General features: G+C 37.0%; 1 protein-coding gene across 2 annotated transcripts in view; it reads left to right on the forward strand.

The window, feature by feature from the left end:
- The window catches only part of LOC126297739 (E3 ubiquitin-protein ligase HERC2), a 752,343-nt gene that overhangs the window by 251,815 nt on the left and 476,763 nt on the right, over nt 1-23,765 (forward strand). For both annotated transcript variants that reach the window (XM_049988889.1, XM_049988890.1), the window contains 2 exons: nt 743-896; nt 12,212-12,392. In XM_049988889.1, the coding sequence (XP_049844846.1) occupies nt 743-896; nt 12,212-12,392 (335 nt within the window). The remainder of the gene's footprint in view (nt 1-742; nt 897-12,211; nt 12,393-23,765) is intronic.

A 23,765-nucleotide genomic window follows, 5' to 3' on the forward strand; every position in this document is an offset into this window, starting at 1 on the left:
ATGGACAAGAGCTGTGAAAGATTCTTAACTATGAGTGATAGATTCTATAAAGAGCTGTAGAGTTAAGATTCTTCTTCTAAATTTTTTTTAATAATTACTCAAGTATTTTATTTATAGCACGATGGAGGTTATTTTGTGGCTGACTCTTATACATTTACTGTGCATGTGATCATTTTGGTTGCGTCTGATAGTCCATTTTATTCATTCTCCATCTATTTATGTGATCAAAGGTTAGCAAGTTTTTATATTCTGAATTGTTCCATTCTTGTATTTCTTTGTCGATAAAAGAATATTGGAAATATGTTATACCTTTGTAAAACACAAATACTGTTGGTTGACAGTATGCAGGTCATTTGTGAAGAGCAGTTAAAGGACTCCATTTTTTTACATAGCTGCTGGTAATTCAGTCCCTGGTTCCAAATAAAAGCTTTTGTTGCTTTGCATGTATTTCCCTTGAGTGTCATTGAAAAGATAGAGCTCTTACTACACATACAATGTTTGTATATGTAAACATATGATGCTTATAATGTCAGAGTTTTTCAATAATGAGGCAATGAATTTTGACAAAACATGATAATGGCTCTTGAGACATTATAATTTTGTCTGCAGCTGTATCGTCTATGAAGTGTATGACAGCAGTATTGTAATGTTTAAACCCCCCTAGAAAATTAATTTGTCATGTTATACACACTTTTACTCCTTGTTGGGATTCATATATATATCTTTCGTTTGTATCTGTTAGATATTGTGGGTGGCAGTGTACCTGTCCGGATACCAAAGCAAATTACAGAAATGATACGAACTGTTCACCAGACGAAATGGAGTCTCATCAAGAGGAGGCAAGAACTGAATCGTTCCTACAAAGAAGTTTGCATTCCTGTCCTGGATAAATGCAGGTAAGAAAACAGTTTGCACTTTGTGTCTTCTTTCATTTCAGTGTTCTAAATAATTCACCAGGAGACTTAAATAAATCTAGCTAGTTCAGATGGATGCAGGTTGCAGTAGTTACGCTGAAACGATAAGTGTTGCACAGGATTTGCTAATGAGGAGAGCTACGTCAAACCAGTCTTTGGACTGAAGACCATAACAAGAACAAGCAAAAGGTGTTCGCTACTGTGAAGGATATTACTGAATTTTGTTTGGCATAATGGATACATTGTAAAAATTTCTAATATGGAATCTATTACAAATACAAGATAGAGGAGGAGGGGGCACTTGCTATTAATGTGAGAGCAGAATAGAAGATATCTCCTCAAGAAAAATTTAACCTTTAACCATAGGTCATTGATGCTCCATTGTGATGATTACCGGGCAACTCTTGCCTGCTGAATAAGCTGTACTAGAAGTATCATAAGCTCATTTATTCATTAAAGTAATAAGCTTCGTACATAAACAGTAAGTGTTGAAGTGCAGGTTTGTTAATAATGAAACCTTAAGTCCATTTGTTTATGTATGAGCAACAAATTGTTCTAACAAACATGTAAATAAATGAAAATAAGATAAGAAAATAAAAAAAATATTCCCTCTCCCCCCCTCCCCCCCGCCCTCTCTCTCTCTCTCTCTCTCTCTCTCTCTCTCTCTCTCTCTCTCTCACACACACACACACACACACACACACACACACACACTCAAAAATAATGTTTTACATAGAACTACAAGAAGATCAACATCCACCATTACTATAAAATTGGCACTGTTGAGGAACTTATTGCCGTAACCTCTTGATGGTCAAATGTTATTATGTTATTTGACTGTCAGAATGCAGTGTAACACACCACAGTCCTTTAGGCTCAACATGCTTTGGTATATGTGAAATGTGTTTTATTCATCTCAAAGGTACAGAACTTCAGAGCATATGTCTGATGTACAGGAGACATATCAAGGTTACGCGCTTATTTAAAGTTTTGTGACACTTAAAATATTACTTTGTGAGGAATTTATTTATTTATTTAAAATTTGTCATACTTACAATATTTACATTAACTATAAATTTTTATTCCATTTTAGAGATCCAGCTCAAAGTATCACTTAATCCTTCCACAGAGTAGTGGAAAAATCACGTAACTTGATTTTTGAAAGATTTATTTTCATATTCATTACGTTTTATTTTGTTGTAAGTTTTCATGGCTATAGAGTCTGAACACACAATTTTAAGTGATGTGAGGTGAGCATGAAGTTTCCATTATGTCTTTGTGTTGTATGAGTGTTCAATTTTTTAAAATTTTTTATTGTCTTATTTTTTAATAGATCAGCTCTGCTTTGTAGGAAAAGAATCACCTCAAAGATATATAAAGAGGGGACAGTTAATATTTTTAGGTCTTTAAATAATGCTTGATATGATGCCCTCAGCTGTGCAGCGTGTATGTTGTGAATGATTCTTTTTTGCAACTTTAAAATTCGTGTAACATTTCCCAAGTTTCCCCAAAAAATTATGCCATATCTAATAACATATTCAAAGTAGCTATAGTATGCTATTTTCCTGGTGTCCATGTGAGTGACTGGCTAAAATTTCCATAGCAAATGCAAAGCTGTTTATGCTAGATATTCTATATGTGGATTCCAACTCAGATTTCTGTCTAAGTTTATTCCTAGGAATCTGACTGAGTCAAGTTCCTCCATTTTTTTGAGTATTGTGAGTGATACAGATTTCATCAGTTTTTGATTGTTTGGTTTTAAAGCTCATCATGTGGGATTTTGAGATGTTTAGCCTTAAGCCATTTAGACTGAAATATATTTCCAAGTTACTTAATGTATTCATGACACTCTGTGGTATATTGTCAGAATTTTCATTTTCGATTAGGGCAGAAGTGTCATCTGGAAACAAGATTAAATGAGTATTTATATTGAGAGGCAAGTCATTTACATAGAACAGGAATAAAATTGATCCTAGGACTGAGCCTTGAGGAACACCTTGTGACACAGTTTTCCACTCTGAGAAGTATTCTGCTCCATTTGATGTTATTATTACCCTTTGTTTCCTCTCCATGAGATATGAATCAAACCATTTCGAAGCAATATCCCTTATTCCATACCTGTTGAGTTTGAAAAGCAGCATGGCATGGTTTACAGATTTATGGATTTCCTCAAATGATTAAGTTCAATAACATTTTCTGTGTGTGTCATTGCTGATTTTGATGGGCAAAATATCAGAATTTTAACTTCCTGTGTGTAGTTCCATTTATTAATATCATATGGAGATATATTCTGGGACAATTGTACACATAGAAAGTTTTCGTTGTACAGAAATGTTCTACTGGGATATTATCTGGTGTACACCTGCAAACCCTCTGTAGGCAATTGTTTTTAATTTTTGTTTTTATCTAGGCATAACAACAGGAGCATTGCAATACATTTATTTGTTTTGAAATTAGTTGTTAATTAATAATCATAATATAAAAGTAATAATAGAATTCATAACAGTAGAGAAACAAAATGGTCTCCACTGTTTACCACTTAACCTTCCCCTTGAAAATAGGCATCAAAGTATGCAGATGTGGAAATATTTGACCTCTTCTTGATATTCAGTGAAAATAATTGTAAAAGCAAAGTCAAATAATTTTTTGAAAAAATTATTCCGATATTAGGGCACGTTGTTATGAAATATTAAAACAACGAAATGCCAATGTTTTGACAGAAATTGCCACTATCCTTGTCAGGGTGGCTAACTGCTGGATTCTGTGAAGGTCTTCCCCTATATACTGCCTGTTTTGGTTGTCAGTTGGCTACTGGCATTACATTCTGAGATGCCATTGGATAACTTGAAATAAAGATTGCTGTAAAGGGGTGGCTGTATGGTAAGCTATGACCTGTGCTACTCTGGTAGGTTATTGGCAGGCAAAAGTGAAGCAGCAGCTTGTACCCGGGGTAGTGTTTTCCTGCAGCAAGACATTAGTGTCACATGGTAATTCTCTTGTGGATGCTTGTTTATACTGTTGAGGTCATGTGGAACTGCTGGGTGGTGAATGTACATGGCCTGAAGCACTGGGATAGCTGGCAGCCAGGCTGAAAGTAACTTACAGCCTCCCTGTTCTTGTTGTTAGGACATTTAATTACTTTAATAGCCCTCTTAAATTCTGCTGCTGCATCCATGGCTGCTGTGAAAGCACATCAGGTTCTTGAAAATTAATAGAATGGCTGCAGGCCTGATGATGTTCAGCTATACCTGATTTGCTGTACTGCCCCAGATGTACTTAGTGTTCATGGCCCAACCCACAAGTGTTAAATCTCTCTCCTGGTGGTTTCACCAATGTAGACTTCACCACATTCACATCACAATTTGTTACTACCTGCAGTGCGGAGAGCATCCTCAGAATATTTGGTGAGTCTCAACAGATCTCAGATTTTGTGACTGCTCTGGAATGTTGGTTGAACTCCTCCACAGTCCAGCTCCTTGCCAAAATTGTTGCTGGCACCTCTCATATAAGGTAGTGAGCAACAGCAAGAGGTTCTTCTGTTCCTTTGCATCTTTTATCTACACTGTAGCTCATAGCTCATTGTATGAACTTTGCGCTGTATCCATTTGCATAAAATGTTGTCCGGAGTTAACTCAGTTTGTGTTGGAAGTTGTCGGCGCCACAAGTCCTGTCTGCTTGGGCTGTTAGCATATGTAGCACAGCGTTCTGTTGTGCTGCATGACGGTGTGCCTCTGAATGTAGATATCTGTGTGCATTGGTTTCTGGTAGACTTTTTGTCCTATTTTACCACTATATGTTCTGGAGACGTCTACACCCAGAAATGGAATTGCTCTATTATTTTCTATTTCTTCAATGAACTGTATGTTTTTGTGTAAGCTTTTGAGGATCTGATGGAAACTGCTTCCCAGTATGGTCGTTTGATTAATGTGTTGTCTACATACAGTTGCTGTCTGTTCGAACGGTTCCGTGAATACATTAGCTGCTGCAAGTACACTGAAGATACAACAGATGAAGGAAAACAAGAATGTCTTCCTGTTGCTCACATAACGTATGTAAGAGGTATCAGGAACTGTGTAGGCAAGGTGCTATGCTGTGGAGCATTTAAACAAGTATTCCAAATCAGTTGCAACTTCCAAGATGTGCTCCTCCACACTGCAGGCATCTACAAACTTTGATATGAATGCCCTGAAGTCTACATTGATGAAACCAGGTGACTGATTAGCTCTCATGTGTTGGGACCTAAATGCTCCGTATGTCTGGAGCAGCACAGCATATCAGCTATAGCTAAAAACCACCAGCATTGTGGCCATTCTATTAATTTTCAAAAATGTCACATGTTTGCGTAACAGTCATGAATGCAGCAGCAGAAATTAATTCGTTTCAACAGTATAAACAAGCAACCACAAGCAAACTACTATGCAGGATTGACGTCTTGCTGAAGGAAAACCCACCCCAGGGTACGAGCTGTTGCTTCTCTGTTGTCTACAAATAACCTGCCAGAGTAGCACTGGCAATTGCCTACCATACAACCACCACTTGATAGCAGTCTTTATTTCAAATTGTCCAATGGCATCCCAAACTGTGATGTTAGTAGCCACCTGACAACCAAAACAGTCAGTATAAAGGGGATCTTCACCAGAATCAAGCAGTTAACCACCTTCAAGGTGACCACTGCAAACTCACTCAAAATGATGGCAGTTTAGTTGTTTTAAAGTTTCATAATGATGCAGCCTAATACCCAAAATGATTTCACCCAAATTGGCACTGGCTGCAGAAGCCTGTAACCTGAAATCATTTTTGCTTGACAACTTCTCATACACCACAGATGAGTTTGTAAATAGATAGAGTTACCTCATTTAAAAATTGACGAATGTGAAAGTGAAAGGTAGTTAAGAAATGGACAGTATGTTGCGAAGACTGTACTGATGCCTGCCGCTGAGTGTGGCCAGAGACTGCCACCATTTCAATATTCTGTCAGCATAAAGTTACAATACCTTCTCCACTGTAGCTAGTATTTAATAGCCAAAAATGCCATTCAGCTCAGAAAAAAATGTATAAATTTTTTTTAACAGTGTCACCTTCCACTGGATCATAAATTAACGAATCACCACTAAGGTAGAGAGTGTATTTTAACATTTACTTTGAAGATTAATAACTGTCACAAGAAAAAATATCACATCTTTAATCAAGGTGCCTTTTAATGACATGCTTTGCATGGCAGTGAGTTATACATGAAAAATCTGATTAATATTCAAAACTCAACCACATATTTGATATAATTGTAATTAGAGATAAGTGATTGATTTTAGAGTAAACTGACAAAAAGACAATAAGAAACTGTAGAGTGCCTAAGTGATTAGTAATCTTAAACATTGCCTGTCAGTCAAGAAACTGAATGATGCGTATTTCCTAGAATTAATGAGATTTTAAACCGTAGTAAGAACAAGTTAAGTTAAGGACATGTGGTCTTCACCAGTGGAAAGATCAGAAAAAGTACTTATGAAATGAATGGTCTAATGCTTGGTTTTAATGATTTCTTGTACATAAATTGAAGTATAGTAACTTACAATAAGAGAAATTTAATAAAAGATTGCTGAAGTCAAACGAGAAATGCAAACCATACCATGTTTTCTGTCTGTGGATGTGGCCTTGAAAGAAGTACAGTGTGGTACCAGTAATTTCAGTATAGGTTATAAGATGTTTTATCATCATTTTTTGTGTATTTGGGCAGGAAAACTCTGAGTGGGGGTATATAGGGAGTGGGATTAGATTAGATTAGATTAGATTAATACTTGTTCCATAGATCATGAATACGACACTTCGTAATGATGTGGAACGTGTCAGGTTAATGTAAGATGTCTGTACAAGATATTACATTACACAAAATATTGCATGACACTAATGTTTAAGTTAGTTTTTTCTTTTCCCTCCCTTAATTTGTATCTAAAAATTCAGCCAATGAGTAGAAGGAGTTGTCATCTAGAAATTCTTTTAATTTATTTTTAAATGTTGGTTGACTATCTGTCAGGCTTTTGATGCTGTTTGCTAGGTGACCAAAGACTTTTGTGGCAGCATAATTTGCCCCCTTCTGTGCCAAAGTCAGATGTAACACTGCATAGTGAAGATCATCCTTTCTCCTGGTGTTATAGCTATGCACACTGCTATTACTTTTGAACTGGGCTGGATTATTAACAACAAATTTCATAAGTGAATATATATACTGTGAGGTTACTGTGAGGATCCCTAGATCCTTAAATAGATGTCTGCAGGATGACTGTGGGTGGGCTCCAGCAATTATTCTGATTACACATTTTTGAGCAATGAATACTCTTCTACTCAACGATGAATTACCCCAGAATATGATACCATACGAAAGCATTGAATGAAACTAGGTATAGTAATTTACTGAGATTCTTATCACCAAAATTTGCAATAACCCTAATAGCATACGTAGCTGAACTCGGACGTTTCAGCAGACCATCAATGTGTTGCTTCCAGTTTAACCTCTCATCAATGGACACACCTAAAAATTTTGAAAATTCTACCTTAGCTACAGGCTTCTGTTTAAAGTCTATATTTATTACTGGAGTTGTGCCATTTACTGTACGGAACTGTATATACTGTGTTTTATCAAAATTTAAAGAGAGTCCATATGCTGAGAACCACTCAATAATTTTGTGAAAAACATCATTTACAATTACATCACTTAGTTCTTGACTTTTGGATGTTATTACTATACTTGCATCATCGGCAAAAAGAACTAACTTTGCATCTTCATCAATATGGAATCGTAAGTCATTAATGTATATCAAGAACAGTAAAGGACCTATGACCGAACACTGTGGGACCCCGTACTTGATAGGCCCCCAAGTTTCAGGAATCAGCTGTTGTTTTAACATTACATGAACCACTTATTTCAACTTTCTGCATTCTTCCAGTTAAGTATGAATTAATCTATTTGTGCACTGACCCCCTCAAACCATAATGATTTAGCTTATCTAAAAGAATTCCACATCTAAAATAATTCCATTGTTTACACAATCAAAGGCCTTTGAGAGATCACAAAAAATACCAATGGGTGATGTCCGGTTATTCAGAGCATTTAATATTTGATCAGTGAAAGCGTATATAGCATTTTCTGTTGGAAAAGCCTTTCTGAAAACCAAACTGACATTTTGTTAGTACTTTATTTTTACAAATATGGGAGGCTACCCTTGAATACATTACTTTCTCAAAATTTTTTGATAGAGCTGTCAGAAGAGAGATTGGGCGATAGTTGTTGACATTCGATGTATCCCCCTTTTTATGCAATGGTTTTACAATGGCATATTTCAGTCTATCGGGGAAAACACCCTGCTCCAAAGAGGTATTACATACGTGGCTGAGAATCCTACTTATCTGTGGGGAACAAGCTTTAAGTATCTTGCTGGAAGTGCCATCAATTCTGTATGAGTTTTTACTTTTCAGTGAGTTTATTATTTTACTGATTTCAGAGGGAGAGGTTGGTGGAAATACAGTTGTTTCAAACTGCACAGGTATGGCCTCTTCTATTAGAAGTCTTGCCTCTTCTGGTGAAGATCTAGATCCTATTTTCTCCACAACATTTAAAAAATGATTATTGAAAATATTCCCAATTTCTGATTGTTTGTTAGTACACTTGTCATTCAGTTTTATATCACTAAAGTCTTCCTGTGCTCTTGGTTGCCCTGTTTTCCTTTCAATAATATTCCAAATTGCATTAATTTTATTATCAGAGCTACTGATCTCAGACATGATACACATGCTTCTGGACTTTTTAATAACTTTTCTTAGTACTGCACAATAGTTTTTATAATATTGAACAATTTCGGGGGCAGTACTCCCTCTTGCTGTTAGATACAGTTCTCTTTTATGGTTGCAAGATATTCTTATTCCTTTAGTTAGCCAAGGTTCTTTATATGTCTTCTTGGAATTATGTTTAACTATTTTCTTGGGAAAACAATTTTCAAATACCCTTAAAAATGTATCGTGAAATAAGTTATATTTCAAGTTTGCATTGGGTTCCATATACACTTCATCCCAGTCTAGCTGCTTTAGGCTTTCCCTAAAGTTTGCAGTATTTATATTGTTAATTGAAGCTGGGGAAGCTGGATGATAGACAGTGTGTGATCCAGGTATTATCTGAGAGGGATTCACATGCTGTGTGAGTCAGAAACTTAGAGTGAGATTCTGAGTGATTAGTATGTCACAATGTTGAACATTGTACGACTGTATGTGGAAGTGCACGTTTCAGCCTGAGTAAAAATAAATGTGTAGTTGCATGAGACCGTGAATTATTCGTGTGGCATATCGAGATTGACTTAGCAGAATTTTCATGCCATGGTACCAACCTTTAGCACTTTAGAATGAACAGTTAGAACTCTGTAGTTTACTTGTTAGTTGGTATAGTCTTAGCTTATTTTACAGTTCTGATATTTACAAAATTATTTAGAAAATAGTCTGAAAGGTAGCCTCACTCTTGTGCCATCTTATATTTCACTAGATACTTATGTGTCTGTGCAGTAGACTACCAATATTCATTGTCAAATAAAAAAAATTATTGTGTGTCATCTGGCATTATTAATTACCCACTTCCTATATTTTAGTAATAACAGGTGTTAGAAGCACAGCTTTTGAACATGACTGGAACAGAGTGTGACTGTTTGTTGTTGCTTCAGATTAGATTAGATTAATTATTCATTCCATAGACCCACAAAAGAGGGGATCGTCCTGAGTGTGGAACATGTCAGATAAACACATTACAAAAATGTAATTTGAAAAGCTTGAGTTTCATTAATTTTAATGATCCTCAGTCAATAAACAGTAAAATTATGTAGATGAATTAAAATTAAACTTCTAATATTTACAGGTTTAATACTTACATCCCCTTTCATTAAATCCATCATTCACACAGTAGCTAGTTACTTGGCTATTACAACTCATTATTGTCAAAAATTAAAGTAAATTATTCATTTCAACTATCCTTAGTTAAGAACATTCAAATTATGTACAAGATTTAAAATTAAACTTCCACTATTTACAGACTTAAGACATATATCTGCTTTCTATACATCCATCATTCACACAGTAGGTAGTTACTCCCATAGACAGCAAAGAGCCAATCAATTTAGCAGCCACACACCATTTCTGTTCCAGCAGCCTTGGCACTGAAAGAAACCGTATGGACAATAGGTTGCAGCACGCTGGGTTCTGAGAGCCTGTGCTCCATCTCTAATGACCTCATTGTCAGAAGGACGTTAAACACTGATGTCCTCCTCCTCCTCCTCTTCCTCCGGGTTCTGCAATTGCTGACGTATAGTCAAAAAACATGCCAAAACAAGGCGGCAGCAGCAGAAATGTTACAGCTGCATCAACCTATGCATATGACCTCTTACCATGGTTAAGTTCTGGATGTTTCACTATGACCTGAAAAAAGTAGCAGAGCAGGCAGTGGTAACATTCAATTACCCAGTGCTGTTCCAATTTTGGATGACAGTACCTCTGGGTCTGGTTGATATTACTGAATTCATTTAAAATTCAGTGCAGTATGTTGCAACATCTAGGGAATTAATCATTCTCCCACTTGTTAATAAAATAGATCAGAAGGTTCTATTTCATCTCATGTGAAGGGAACCAATTCTGTAGCTCCTCCTAAAACCACAAAAACCCCAAAAACTTATTGTACTCACCAAAACATCATGTTTGCTAACTGTGTAGGAAAGAAAGTAGAGCAAGTGGGGTAAACAGCTTCTCGCGTTAGAGTCATAGGAAAAAAACCCTCTTTAGCACTTTTTAGTGTAGCCTCATTAAGTATGATCGATTCGCAACAAACTGAATATGTTGGGGGCAGCTGTACAAAAGACATATCATAGCTGTATTTTATTTTGCATTAAAGCTATACCCTGAAGACAAGATATTCTCAGACAGCTCCACTACTGCGGTTTTTGTTGCTGCTCCTTATATTCGTGTTGTCCTTTCTAGTCCAGCATTTTTAAAGTATAGGCTTAGAGAAGTTCTTTCTGGCTGATTTAATCAGATTAGTGTCTCTCCAAAAAAATTTTTTAATGTAGTCTACTTTGTCAATAGCTCCAGTAGTATAGTATCCACTTGAACCTAGGCCTTGATTCTTTGAATGCCGCTTACAGTCTCAGACATTAAATAAATACTTTCTTACCCAATTATCTAGATAGAAATTTTTTCAGACATTTCAGCATTTGTTTGTACACCTGTGACCACAAATGTTAGTGTGATATCATAATTACTGATCCACAGTCACATCGTGAAGATCCTGAGAAGTGTCATATATGATTATTGCTAACATGTCCAACATATTTCCATCATAACTGTGATTGTAATACACCTGCTCCTAAATATCTTTTGGAGAACTATTTTAGAACATTATAAATAAATTTTGTTGTCACCATAAAGTCTGAAACTTTGTTCCAAGTATGCAACTTGTATTGTAACAATTGTGTTTGAAGTTTGTGTTAATGTATCATAATATTTTACGGTTGCATTTATTGGGAATGGATGGATAGTCACATTGCTTGAAAAGCCTTCATGTGCACCATAGAACCAGCCAATGATATGGCTTGTGACTTATGGTTCCATTGCTTCCCTGAGTCATAGTGAAGTGATTATCTCTTTTGATGTTCTCATTTATTCCTATGAATATAGCTGATAGAAGATGCTATTAGTTGTACCTTGCTCTTGGTAGTCAGTCTTGCACTGGTAATTTCACACACAAACTCAGTCTACAACAGAGCTAAAATCCTTGTTATCACACTGGATAAACAACCTCCATTTCTGATCAACCTGTCATTTCAATCCCTACAATTGGTTCCAGTTAATAAATGGCTGTAGCCTAAACTGATTATTGAGTATTATGTGATCCAGAAATTCAACTATTTCAGATTGTTGTGCTTTGCTGTGTATAACTTGATACTTCATACTGTTACTGCAGATATCTGTTTGCCAGGAGCATTTGTATTTGAAGTTTGTGTGAATGTGTTTGAATCCTGTACAGCTGTCTTTGTTTGAAATGGATTGGCAGTCATGTAAATTATAAAGGCTTCATGCCCTTTCTAGAGCCAGCCAATAATGCAGCTTTCAAGATATGTTGTCCAATACTGCTCTGAGTCATTTCAACATTCAGTTCAATGGCACAGATGTTGTAACTTCCATCATAGGTTTTTGAAGTCTCTTATTCCACAATTTGTCAGTCAGTATTTCCCTTTTTAAGCATTTTATTTAGTAGCATTCTCTTTCATTTATTTCAGATTTTTGCTGCACGAAGTACGGGCTGCCAACAGCTATGAAGTAACTAGTCTGTATAATCTTCAGCATTTATACACTGTACCAAGATGGAAGAAAATGGTAAAAAGAATTATTTCTGACCTTAGGAGAAATAAACACATGCCAAGTGCGAAACCGGAAGATATTTTGAATGCAAGTATACAGGTAGGTAATGGCATTTTTAGTGTTTTCTTTCTGGATCATAAAATGGCTTTTAGATTTTTGTCCACTTTTAGTTTTGTGTTACATTGCGTTACATGAAAATTTAATGTAGTGTTTATTAATGGTGTACTTGTATAAGAAAACTGAGAATGATTAGGTGTAATTAATTAACTTTATAATGGCACATTAGTGGAACATGTAAATTAAATTGATTTGAAAATAAGTAATTTTTGTATTACTGATCAGTTTTGTTTTTGAATAAATTAAACAGTTTAATTTAAGTAAAAGTTTGTTCCCAGAATTTGAATTAGTTATGTATGAAAATCTAAAATATTGATGATGTTAGTCGGAAGTGCAAAGTGAAACACGAGCATGCCAGCAATGAAAGTAAGTAGTGACACAGAGAAGGTAGAAAATTATTTACAAATTATGTAGTCATTTAATTTGAAATTAAACTCCTCTATGGTCATTTAATTTGGATGAAACTCCTCTGAAGATGATGAGTATAAAAATAGCACAGTGCCAGGAATGACAATGCCTTTAAGTTTGCTTGTCCAACACCGTGTGTTAGGTAGTGTCCAACATATGTGGCTTTACTGGCCTGAAATTACTCCTCTGAAGTCTCAGAGAATTTTCCTCTTTGATCATCCTCCTGCTATTAAAGAAATATATAAAAATTTGTTAAATAAAGTACACAAAATGGCAGCATTTAATTTTCAATCTCTTCATGTTTATTGACACAGTGGGTAAGTGATCAGAAATTTTCGTTGCAGCATTGTGCACCCTCTTTTGTGCTAAAGACAAGCTTAATATGGAGTAATGAATCATACTTTTCCTTCTATTATTGTAATTATGTGCCTCATTGTTCCTTTTGAACTGTAGTGGATTATTTACAACAAACTTCATGAGGCAATAAAAGTACTGTGAAGCATTAGTCAGAATGCCCAACTCCTTAAGCAAATGTCTACAAAATGACTGTGAGTGAGCTGCCCATATCATTCTTTCAGCGTATTTTTGCTCAATGAAGACGTTCTTTCTTAAATTTATGTTACCCAGAACATTATTTCATATGACATGATTGAATAAATATGAAAAATATATCAGCTTACTGATTTGTCTTAGTCCAAGATTGGCAGTGATTCTAAGCACAAGTGTGTTTGAACTAAGTTGTTTTAGGAGCTCCGAAATGCGTTGTTATCAATTTAAATTCTCATCAATATGGACCCCTAAGAATTTTGAACTTTCCACCCTATTTATTATTTCCTCACCATGGGTTATAATTAACATTGGTGTAGTACCTCTAGATGTGCAGAACTAAATAAGTTGTGTCTTTTTAAAATTGAGCGTGAAACCATTCGCAGAAAACCTTTCAGTTATACCTTTAAATGCTTAGACTGAGTACAATACTAGTGTCATCTGCAAAAAGACCTAGTTCAGCTTATTGTGTACTAGATGGAAGATCATTTACGTAAATGAGGAACTGTAGTGGACCTGAGATTGAACATTAGGGAACTGCATACACATTTCTCGCCAGTGAGAATTATGTCCCTATACCATATTGCTTGAATTACTAAGCAAAACTTTCTGCATTCTTTTAAATAGGTATGACATTATCCATTGATTGGGTATGCTATGAATCCCACAAAATAGCAATTTATCAAGGAGAATACTGTGATCCACACACTCAAATGCCTTAGAGACATCACAGAATATTCCAGCCAGCACTATTTTATTATTTATTGCTTGTAAAATCTCAGGAGTGGACATGCAAATGGGCAGTCTCAGTAGAGCAACCCATCTGAAACCCAAACTATGATTTGCTATGGATACTATTATTACTAAGGTGAGATACTCTTCTAGAATACATCATCTTCACAAAAATTTTGGAGAATGATGTCAGCAGTGAAACAGGTTGGAAGTCTTTCTTAAAGAGAGGTTTAACAATGACATATTTCAGTCTATGTCTGCAGGCTTTCATGGCCATTGTCATTAAAGTTAAAATCTTCTGGGTTATGTTCCTTCAAAAAATGTTCGATGTTTCGACCCCTCTGCTGGGATCTTCCTCAGGATCTTTTGGTGTCCACTACTGCTAGAACACTGTCAGAGACGAGTGTCACATCCACTTATAAAGGGGGAGTTTTCTGGCATTCGTGCTGGAGAAGTGATAGTATTGGTTAAATTTCATATGGCTACCATTGGTAGGCCATAGTCATTGGCTTATATTCCCACTCTGCTCATTTCCTGTGGATACCATGGGCTGTCCCTCGTCATTGGATAGAAAGGCACTATTCCACACTTATGCTGGAGAAGAGTTATTGGTTGAAATGCTTGCTACTGTTATTGGTTGGTCATCATCAGTGGCTAGATTCAAAACGGACAGAGCAAGAGAGGGGGAATGTTTACCCAAAATATTATTGTCTGCCAGGGTGACTTGCAGTGCATTGTTTATGCCGCTCACACACTGCGGTCGCATATTTACTTCCTTGATGGAGGGGAAACCATGATGCCGGAAGCCTATAGCCGTCCTCTCTATTGAAATTAGATGCATTCTTAGAAATTTCAACCGCTTCTCAGACCATTCTTCTATAAATGTTTGTTTCTTTAGGCAGTACATGTACATTATTAAAATCGATGTCAGAGCCACAGTTCTTGTGATGTTCCACTTCTGCCGATTTTGCACTTTGTTTTAGCCACATGTGCTGTTCGTGTTCCTTAATGCATTCTTTAACAGTTGTTCCCGTTTCGCCTATATACACTTTGCCGCAGCCACATGACACTTGATAGACGCCTGCATTGTGGAGGTAATCAGGTGCATCCGTTTTCCATCAGAAAAAGTCTTTTATTTTGTTTTGACTAAAGAAAGATGTCTGAATACCATTTTTCTTTAAAATTCTGCTTATGCAGTCAGTGGCCCCAGAAACAAATGGTAACCTGATGGACTGAGAGGGCGGTTCCTCATTATTCTTATTAGCGGTATAAATATTCCACCTAAAAGCCCTGCCAATTGAATAAGTATCATACCCATTTGCCTTCAATGTCCTCTTTAAAAAATTAACTCCAATTCCAAGTTGTCGACATCGCTGACACGGAAGGCACGTGAAGAGAGTGTGTTGAGTACTGCGTGCTTCTGGGCTGGGTGGTGGTGCGAAGTGGTATCTAAATACCTGTTTGTGTTAGTCGGCTTTCTGTACACTCTGTGACCTAGAGTGTTATCAGATCTTCTGTATATCAACACATCTAGGAACGGGGACCGAGCTCACTCTCAACCTCCAAAGTGAATTTGATTTTGGGGTGAATTCCATTTAAGAAATTGTGGAACGCAGGAAGTTGTTCTTCGCCTTGTGGCCATATAACAAATGTATCGTCCACATAGCGGGGCCAGCAAGAAGGCTTCAAAGGAGCTGCTCAGAATGTTCCATTAAAATGTCAGCTGCAACTGGCGAAATGGGTGAGCCCATATCAAGGCCGTCACCCTGTTCATAGAATTCACCATTGTATTTAACATAGGTCGAACGAAGACACAATTCAATTAAGTCACAAACATCTGGAGCAACATTCTCTCTTATGATCTCCATTGTATCTGATGCTGGGACGTTAGTAAATATGATATCACATCGAAGCTAATAAGAATGTCACCTGCTGATGTCCTCGGTGTGCATATAATATCTAAAAAATGTTTCGAATATTTTATAAAAGTATTTGTTTTACCAACTAGAAGTCTCAGTTTGCCAGATAAATGACATGCTAAAAAATAAGTCTGTGAGTTAATACCACTGACTATAGGCCTCAAAGGAACTGATTCTTTATGTATTTTCGGTAGTCTGTACAATCTGGGTGAGACAGGTATTCGAGGTGTTAGATTCTTTGTAATAGAGCTGTCCATTCTGGAGTCTGGTATTTTTTAACTTTCCAAACAATTCTGTTCATTGGACCGCTTTTTAACTTGCGATACACGGGATCATCTAGTCGTTGTTCCATCTTCCTGTGATAATCCACAGCGTCCAAAACAACTGTAGCATTCCCCGTATCTGATTTTGTTACAACGATGATTTTGTTTCTCATGAGTTTAATAAGAGATTTCATTTCCTGCGCCGATATGTTGCTTTTCAGAGGTTTCGATTTCCGTAGAACTCTCGATTTCCGTAGAACTCTCGACACATCTTGTCTAACTTCTTCAGCCTGCACCTTCAGAAGACGAAACAAGGATGTTTCGACGGCACTTACGATTTCTTCAACAGGTATTCTCTTCGGCGTGGTTGCGAAATTCAAACCTTTGCCCAGAACTGAAACAGCTGCTTCATCGAGTACTTCTGACAAGAGATTCACCACTACTCACTTCGGATCCACACGTAATTCTGGTCGCATTATTTCAGTCCTGTGGTGAGAGAGTTGCCGCCAGTGAAAACTGCACATCAATTAAAATGGAGCTAACATAATTCAATTCTTTGCATATTTGCTGGATTCTTTCATGGAGAAGTGCTTCGCTGGCCCTTTGGTAGATTGTCCTGGCTTTCACTGTCTGCACATGGTGGCTAATTCTGGAGAATGTGGGAATAACATCCTTATCATGGCACTGGGATAGAAAGGCCAAATCTCATAGTAATTTACCTCTTCTTCTGCGAAGGCTCTCCAGTCTTCTGATGGTGGTATAAACCTCTTGCCCATACAAGCATTTTATGTAAGTCTGCAGGCTTTTGTGGCCATTGTCATTGAAGTTAAAATCTTCTGGGTTATTTGGCCATGTCATGTTTCTTCTAAAATGTTCGACGTTTTGACTCATCTGCTGGGATCTTCCTCAGGATCTTCTGGGGTCCACTACTGCTAGAACACTGTCAGAGACAAGTGTCGCATCCACTTATAAAGGAGGAGTTTTCTGGCGTTCATGCTGGAGAAGTGATAGTATTGGTTAAAATTCATATGGCTACCATTGGTAGGCCATAGTCATTGTCATTGTCTAATATTCCTGCTCTGATGCAGAAGAAGGGGTGTTGGTTGCTCATTTCCTGTGGATACCATTGGCGGTCCATCGCCATTGGATAGAATGGCACTATTCCACACTTATGCTGGAGAAGAGTTATTGGTTGAAATGCTTGCTACTGCTATTGGTTGGTCATCATCAGTGGCTAGATTCGAAGTGGACAGAGCAAGAGATCGGGAATGTTTACCCAAAATATTATTATCTGCCGAGGTGACTTGCAGCACGTTGTTTATGCCACTCACACACCGCGGCCGCGTATTTACTTCCTTGATGGCGAGAAGCCATGATGCCGGAAGATTATAGCCGTCCTCTCTATTGAAATTAGATGCATTCTTAGAAATTTCAACCGCTTCTCAGACCTTTCTTGTATAAATGTTTCTAAAATTCTTGGATATTTTGGTAGCAGCTCATAGGTTTTGTACATACCTCTTAAAGGAATTGTATGGTAGGTCTGTCACCATCAGGGTTAGTTTATTATACAGCTTTCTGCGAGTCTATTTGAAACTATTTTGGGATCTACTTAATGTAGTATATTATGAGCCTGTGTTATTTCTGTTGCTTGTTCCACATTTGTGGATAGCACAAGTCTCTTTCTGTTCCTTTATTTTAAGGAGACGAAGGCACAGCTAATATTTCTAATTCTTTGGCATGTGAAAGGAATGACAATCTGCTTTGAATGGCTATAGTTGTTCTCACTGCCTCTTTATGCCCCATAAACAGAATAGTTGCAACATACAATATTTCCGTACGTTTACACTTAATTTGTGGAGATAGAAGTATGTTGCTTCAGTTTTTAGTATTAGTTCATTTTTTGTAGCCACTGTGTACACACATCAACTTTACTCTGTGTTTTCCCATATCACTACATCTACATGCCCATAAGTGACCATATGGTGTATGGCAGAGGGTACCCTATACTATTATTGGTGATTTCCTTTCCTGTTCCACTCTCAAATGGAGTGAGTGAAAAACGACTGTCTGTATAGCTCCGTACAAGCCCTAGTTTCTCTTATCTTTGTGGTCCTTACATGAAATGTATATTGGTGGCAGTAGAGTCATTCTGTAAATTTTCTCAATAGTGTTTCTCAAAAAGAGCATCGCCTTGCTTCCAGGGTTTTGCATTTGAGTTCCTGAATCATTTCCATAATACTTAAGTGTTGTTCAAACCTACTGGTAACAAACTGAACTCTGAATTTTTTCAGTGTCTTCCTTCAAACCAATCTGGTGTGTCTCTCAAACAATCAAGCAGTACTACCCACTAGTGTCCTATATGTTGTGTCCTTTACAGATGAACCACACTTCCCTAAAATTCTCCCAGCGAACCAAAAATTGACCATTTGCCTCCCCTACTACAATACTTACATACTCATTTCATTTCACACTGCTTTGCAACATCATGCCTAGCTATTTAATTGATGTAACTGTGTCAAGCAGCATACTACTATTGCTGGTTCACAAAAGACATGTTTGTTTTTCCTACTCATCCCCATTAACTTAGATTTCTTTCACATTTAGAGCTAGCTGCGTTTCATCACACTAACTATAAATTTTGTCTAAGTCATCTTGTATCCTCTTACAGCTACTCAATGATGACAGTTTCATGTACACTACAGCATCATCAGCAAACAGCTGCCGTTTTGTGTTCACCCTGTCTGCCAGATCATCTGTGTATATAGAAAATAATAGTGGCCCTATCACACTACACTGGGGCACTCCTGACAATACCATTGGCTCTGATGAACACCTGCTGTTGAGGCAAACATGTTGGGTTCTGTTACTTAAGAAGTCTTTGAGCCATTCACATTTCTGAGAACCCATTCCTTACACTCGTATCTTCGTTAACAGTCTGCAGTGGAGCACCAAGTCAAATGCTTTCCAGAAATGTAGGAATACAGAATCTGCCTGTTGCTCTTCATCCATAGTTTGCAGGATACTGTGTGAGAAAAAGGGCAAGCTGAGTTTCGCATGAGCAGTGCCTTCTAAAATCATACTGATTCACAGACAGAAACTTTTCAGTCTGTGTACAATGATCAAATGGTAGTATGTTTATATCCTTCTCATGCATGAACGTTTTCTTAAGTGTGAAATTTAAAACTTTGGCATTCCTTTTGCTATCTTCTTCTGCCAGACCAACTGGATAAAAGCCTTTGATCTGCGTAGTGATTTTACATAGGACCAGAAAATTTTCAGGTTCTTAGCAAGATCCTTTTCTAAGATATGACTGTGGGAGTTGTTTTATGCATTACACTTTGATCTTTCTACAGCTGCACAAATTTCTACTAACTTTTGCCTGTCATCATTTGCGTGTTCTCTTTTGAACTGAGACTACAATAGCCATTGCTTCCTCATCGTTTTCCGAATTTTGTTTTTAAAACACTTACCCAGCACATAGTTCTCCAGAGCATGATTTACAGTCCATTTAAACTGTGCCATAATTCTTCTGTGTCTGTAATACTGGGACTAAATGATGTCAATCCATTGTCTAAGTGGGATGCCAACAACTGCTTACCTATTATATCTGGTAGTGATATTAAAATATTTAATTATGAGGGTTATATCATCAGCATATATTACTGTCTTGTAGGGTGAAGAACTAGACGGATCATTCATGTTTATAAGAAAAAGAAAAGGGTCCAGGACAGAACCTTGTGACACTTCTGTAGTAATTATTTGCAGTGACAACTTGTTTCCTGTCTAAGAGATACAGTGTGATTCAATATCCATATTTTTCAAATTAAATATCAGGATATGTTATAAATGTTAAATGCCTTGCTTCGATCAAGGAGCATAGCACAGGCAAAAGAATGAATTTCAAAACATTCCAGAATCTCTGTAACTACTTCGTTGAGAAGTAGTGCTTCCGGTCTCGTAAACTGACATATGGCTGAGAGAGCGGTCTGCTGACCACTTCTCCTCCTTATCCGCATCCAGTGATGCCTGTGGACTGAGGATGACATGGCAGCTGATTGGTACTGTTGATCATCATGGCCTATTCAGGCAGAGTTTAGTTTTATAAATGTCTTCAGTATGTGAGCCACCTGATTTAGGTATAGTTCAGTGTACAATCTGGCCTTTGGTTTGAGTAAGAGTTCACTATTAATTATGATACTTTCTGTATAATGGCAGCACATTTGTCTACATGAGAGCTGGTGACATAATGGAGGGTGTCTGATCTATAAAATGTTTGATCTATAAAATGTTTGGTATTATTTAGAGTCATGGATATGGATGTGGAAGAGAGGAGTGTGTCAAGATTATGTAAAATTTGATAGTGGATGCCAAGTAATTTTCTCAGGTATGCTAACAATATGTCCAGAATACTAATGCTTTTACTCCTGTTGTTAAGATTTTCATATGTGAATGAAAATTATTCAGTTATTTGAAAAAGAAATGGCAGAGAATTGACAAATTTTGTGCTCAAATGTCACAATAGGTCTGTATTGGAATAAAAGCTGCTAACATATTGAAAGTTGGAAAAATGTACAAATGAATTCTTGGTTGAGAAAAGAAACTCTTACATTACATTCTGATATAACGTAATTGTTCATTGGATGAATTTGTGCAGTAGGACACAATTAAAATTGACAAACTCAACTGACATACAGGGTGGCACACGAAATGTGTTACTATTTTGGTTTTGAACATAAACTTCATTGTCAATACAATCTGAAAGGAACATATACTACAATGAAGAGCCGTCCATGGAGATTTGTTCTAACTCAGCATGTGCTCAATATGTCCACCATTTTGTTTCCTAACTTCCTTCAAAGGAACACTGAAGTTAGTGATTACCCTATGGCACATGTCTTCCGTAATTTCACTGCAAGCTTGAAGATAGAGTCTTCTGAGCTCCATTAAATCACGTAGACATTTCGAAATTTTTTTTTTCTTTTAGATACCCCCAAAGAAAAAAGTCACATAGATTGAGGCCTGGACTATTGGGGGCCAAATTTGTCCATCATTGAAGCGACCTGGAAACCTGAGAGAAATGATGTGCATGTCGAAATGCTCATGTAAATACTCTAACACAGTGTTTGCAGTATGTGGCCTTGCTCCATCTTGCATGAACCACTGCATGTTGAAGAGCAAGGCACTAGCAAGCAGCTGTAGAATGAAGCTATTGCGAAGCATGTTCAAATAACACTCGCTGTTCACAGTTTCTTTAAAGATAAAGGGTCCGATAAGTCCGTGACTGAAAATTGCTGCCCATGCTTTAATCCTCGGAGCTTAATGTTGTCGTTCATGAAGCACTTGTGGGTTTTCAGTGGCCCAAAAGCATACATTTTATTTGTTAACCACACCGTCCAAATGAAAATGCACTTCGTCTGAAAACCAAATGTCGTTGAGAGTTTTTCACTATCCTCTGCCCACTGAGCAAACAGTAGTCTCTGCTGCTTGTGTTCTTCAGTGAGCTTCTGTGCACAGGTCATCTTGTATGGGTACATATGGAGGTAACTTTTAAAAATGCGTTGAACGGAGCGTCTGGATATTCCCAGTTGCAGTGCTGCCTTTCTACACGATTTCCTGGGACTTCACTGTACAGCAACTCACACCACTTCAATATTCTCCAGCGAACAAACAGGCTTAGGCCAAGGTCGCTTCGCTTCCAGTACTGTTCCTTCCTGTAGAAATTTATCATACAACCTGTGGATGATCGAAAACACCTCTAAGTCACAACAAGGCTTTTCGTTTCATGAAAAAGCAACACAATTGCTATCGTTGCTTTGTCGTCAGTCTTCCATTGGTAGCCATTGCTGCTTACTAGTCTCCTAGGGGCAGTATCGTGAATTACACGTCATTTCGTAACACATTTGTTTTTCCAAGCTCTGCTGGTACTGCTGTAGAGATCCCAGCGGAATATCAAATATGCATCGTAAATTGAGAAAGAAACAATTGGTAACACATTTCGTGTGCCACCCTGTACATTACTGGCTGCATTTGCTAAACTGCGATGATGTGTGGTTGCGTGGGTGTTAACATTCTTGTGGGCATAAGAATTTTGCTTGTAAGTATTTTCCAGTAGAGTAGATGTGTCAAATATATATATGTTCCCTACTCACCAGTTTGAACAAAACACCCTATAATAATTTAAAACCTCATTTCACCATTGATGATTCCCTAATACCCAGGATGAGATGTTTTTCTGGAGTCTGCAAAACATGAGCCACAACATTCAGAGCTCAAAGATAAATGCAGCCCATAACTGCAAATGGGTTTCTTCCTATGCAAGTAGCAAAAGAGAGTATGTCTGATACTACTACCAAACAACTACTCCACCCACCTTATTGTAGTACAGTGCTCTAATCATCAGAAACAACACAGAAAGAATGTGATTGTAAATTTCATAAAACTAGAGCTTCATCAGTGACGTTTAGCTCTTTGTTGTTCAGTGTGGGAAATCATTTAACCTCTGCACAATGAAATGATCTTTCTTTAGATATGCTGCAATTTTAAACTTCCATTTTTAGCATATTATGAGCTACACAGTGGTTTGCTTGATCAACATGTAATGGTGTCCCATATTGCTGTAGAAAGGCAGTATCTCACTATCACATTTGTTCGGTTCTATATATGGAACAATGAAAGTGCAACCCATGTGCAGGTTTAGTTACAATATCAGCACACACTATATATTCAAACAGGACTGCATATGCCTTGAAATAAAACAAACAAGATGTAGTCAAATATTTTTGTGCGATGTTACTTTATAATGATGCCAGCTATGAAATTAGGTAGGTTACATGAAATAAAAGCATTTTTTAACACTAAGAAAAAGCAAAATGACTTTTTTCAAGAAACTGTTGGTGCCTCTTATTGTGACTAAGTGCAGTTATGAGATTTGTAGCCAATAATATAAGCTGTTTTTAATGAGCTATTTGCTTATGATATTTTTAGATGGGAATAGAACATTTTTAGTATAGCAAATGTTTAATGTGCTTCAATAGATTATAAACTGTTAACACATGTACTGTGAAAATTATTAGCTACAATCAATTTTTTCATTGTCATCGTATTTCACTGTGCTGTAGTTATCATACCCCTTCCCCTTTTAAGTGTGTTATTATTATTATTATTATACAGGGTGGGTCACTAACTACTGCCACCTATAATAACTCCAGAAGTATGATAGTAGCTGAAAAGTTTGTGGGACAAATGTTACATGGGACAACGGGGGCCATAATATGATGTTGGTTTCTTGTTGCTAGGTGGGGTCACGTCAGATATGAAGGTCAACCCCCCCCCCCCCTTTTTTTTTTTTTTTTTTTTTTTTTTTTTTTTTTTTTTTAATGGGATGCTATAGTTTAGTACTTATTTTCTGATTGTGGCTATTGAGACAAATCCAATGAAATGTAACAGTAAGGTCTTTGAAGGTCAACGAAGGTCAAAAAGGTGTTATG

This window comes from Schistocerca gregaria, chromosome X (genome assembly GCF_023897955.1).
Source record: "Schistocerca gregaria isolate iqSchGreg1 chromosome X, iqSchGreg1.2, whole genome shotgun sequence".
Taxonomy (NCBI): Eukaryota; Metazoa; Arthropoda; class Insecta; order Orthoptera; family Acrididae; genus Schistocerca; species Schistocerca gregaria.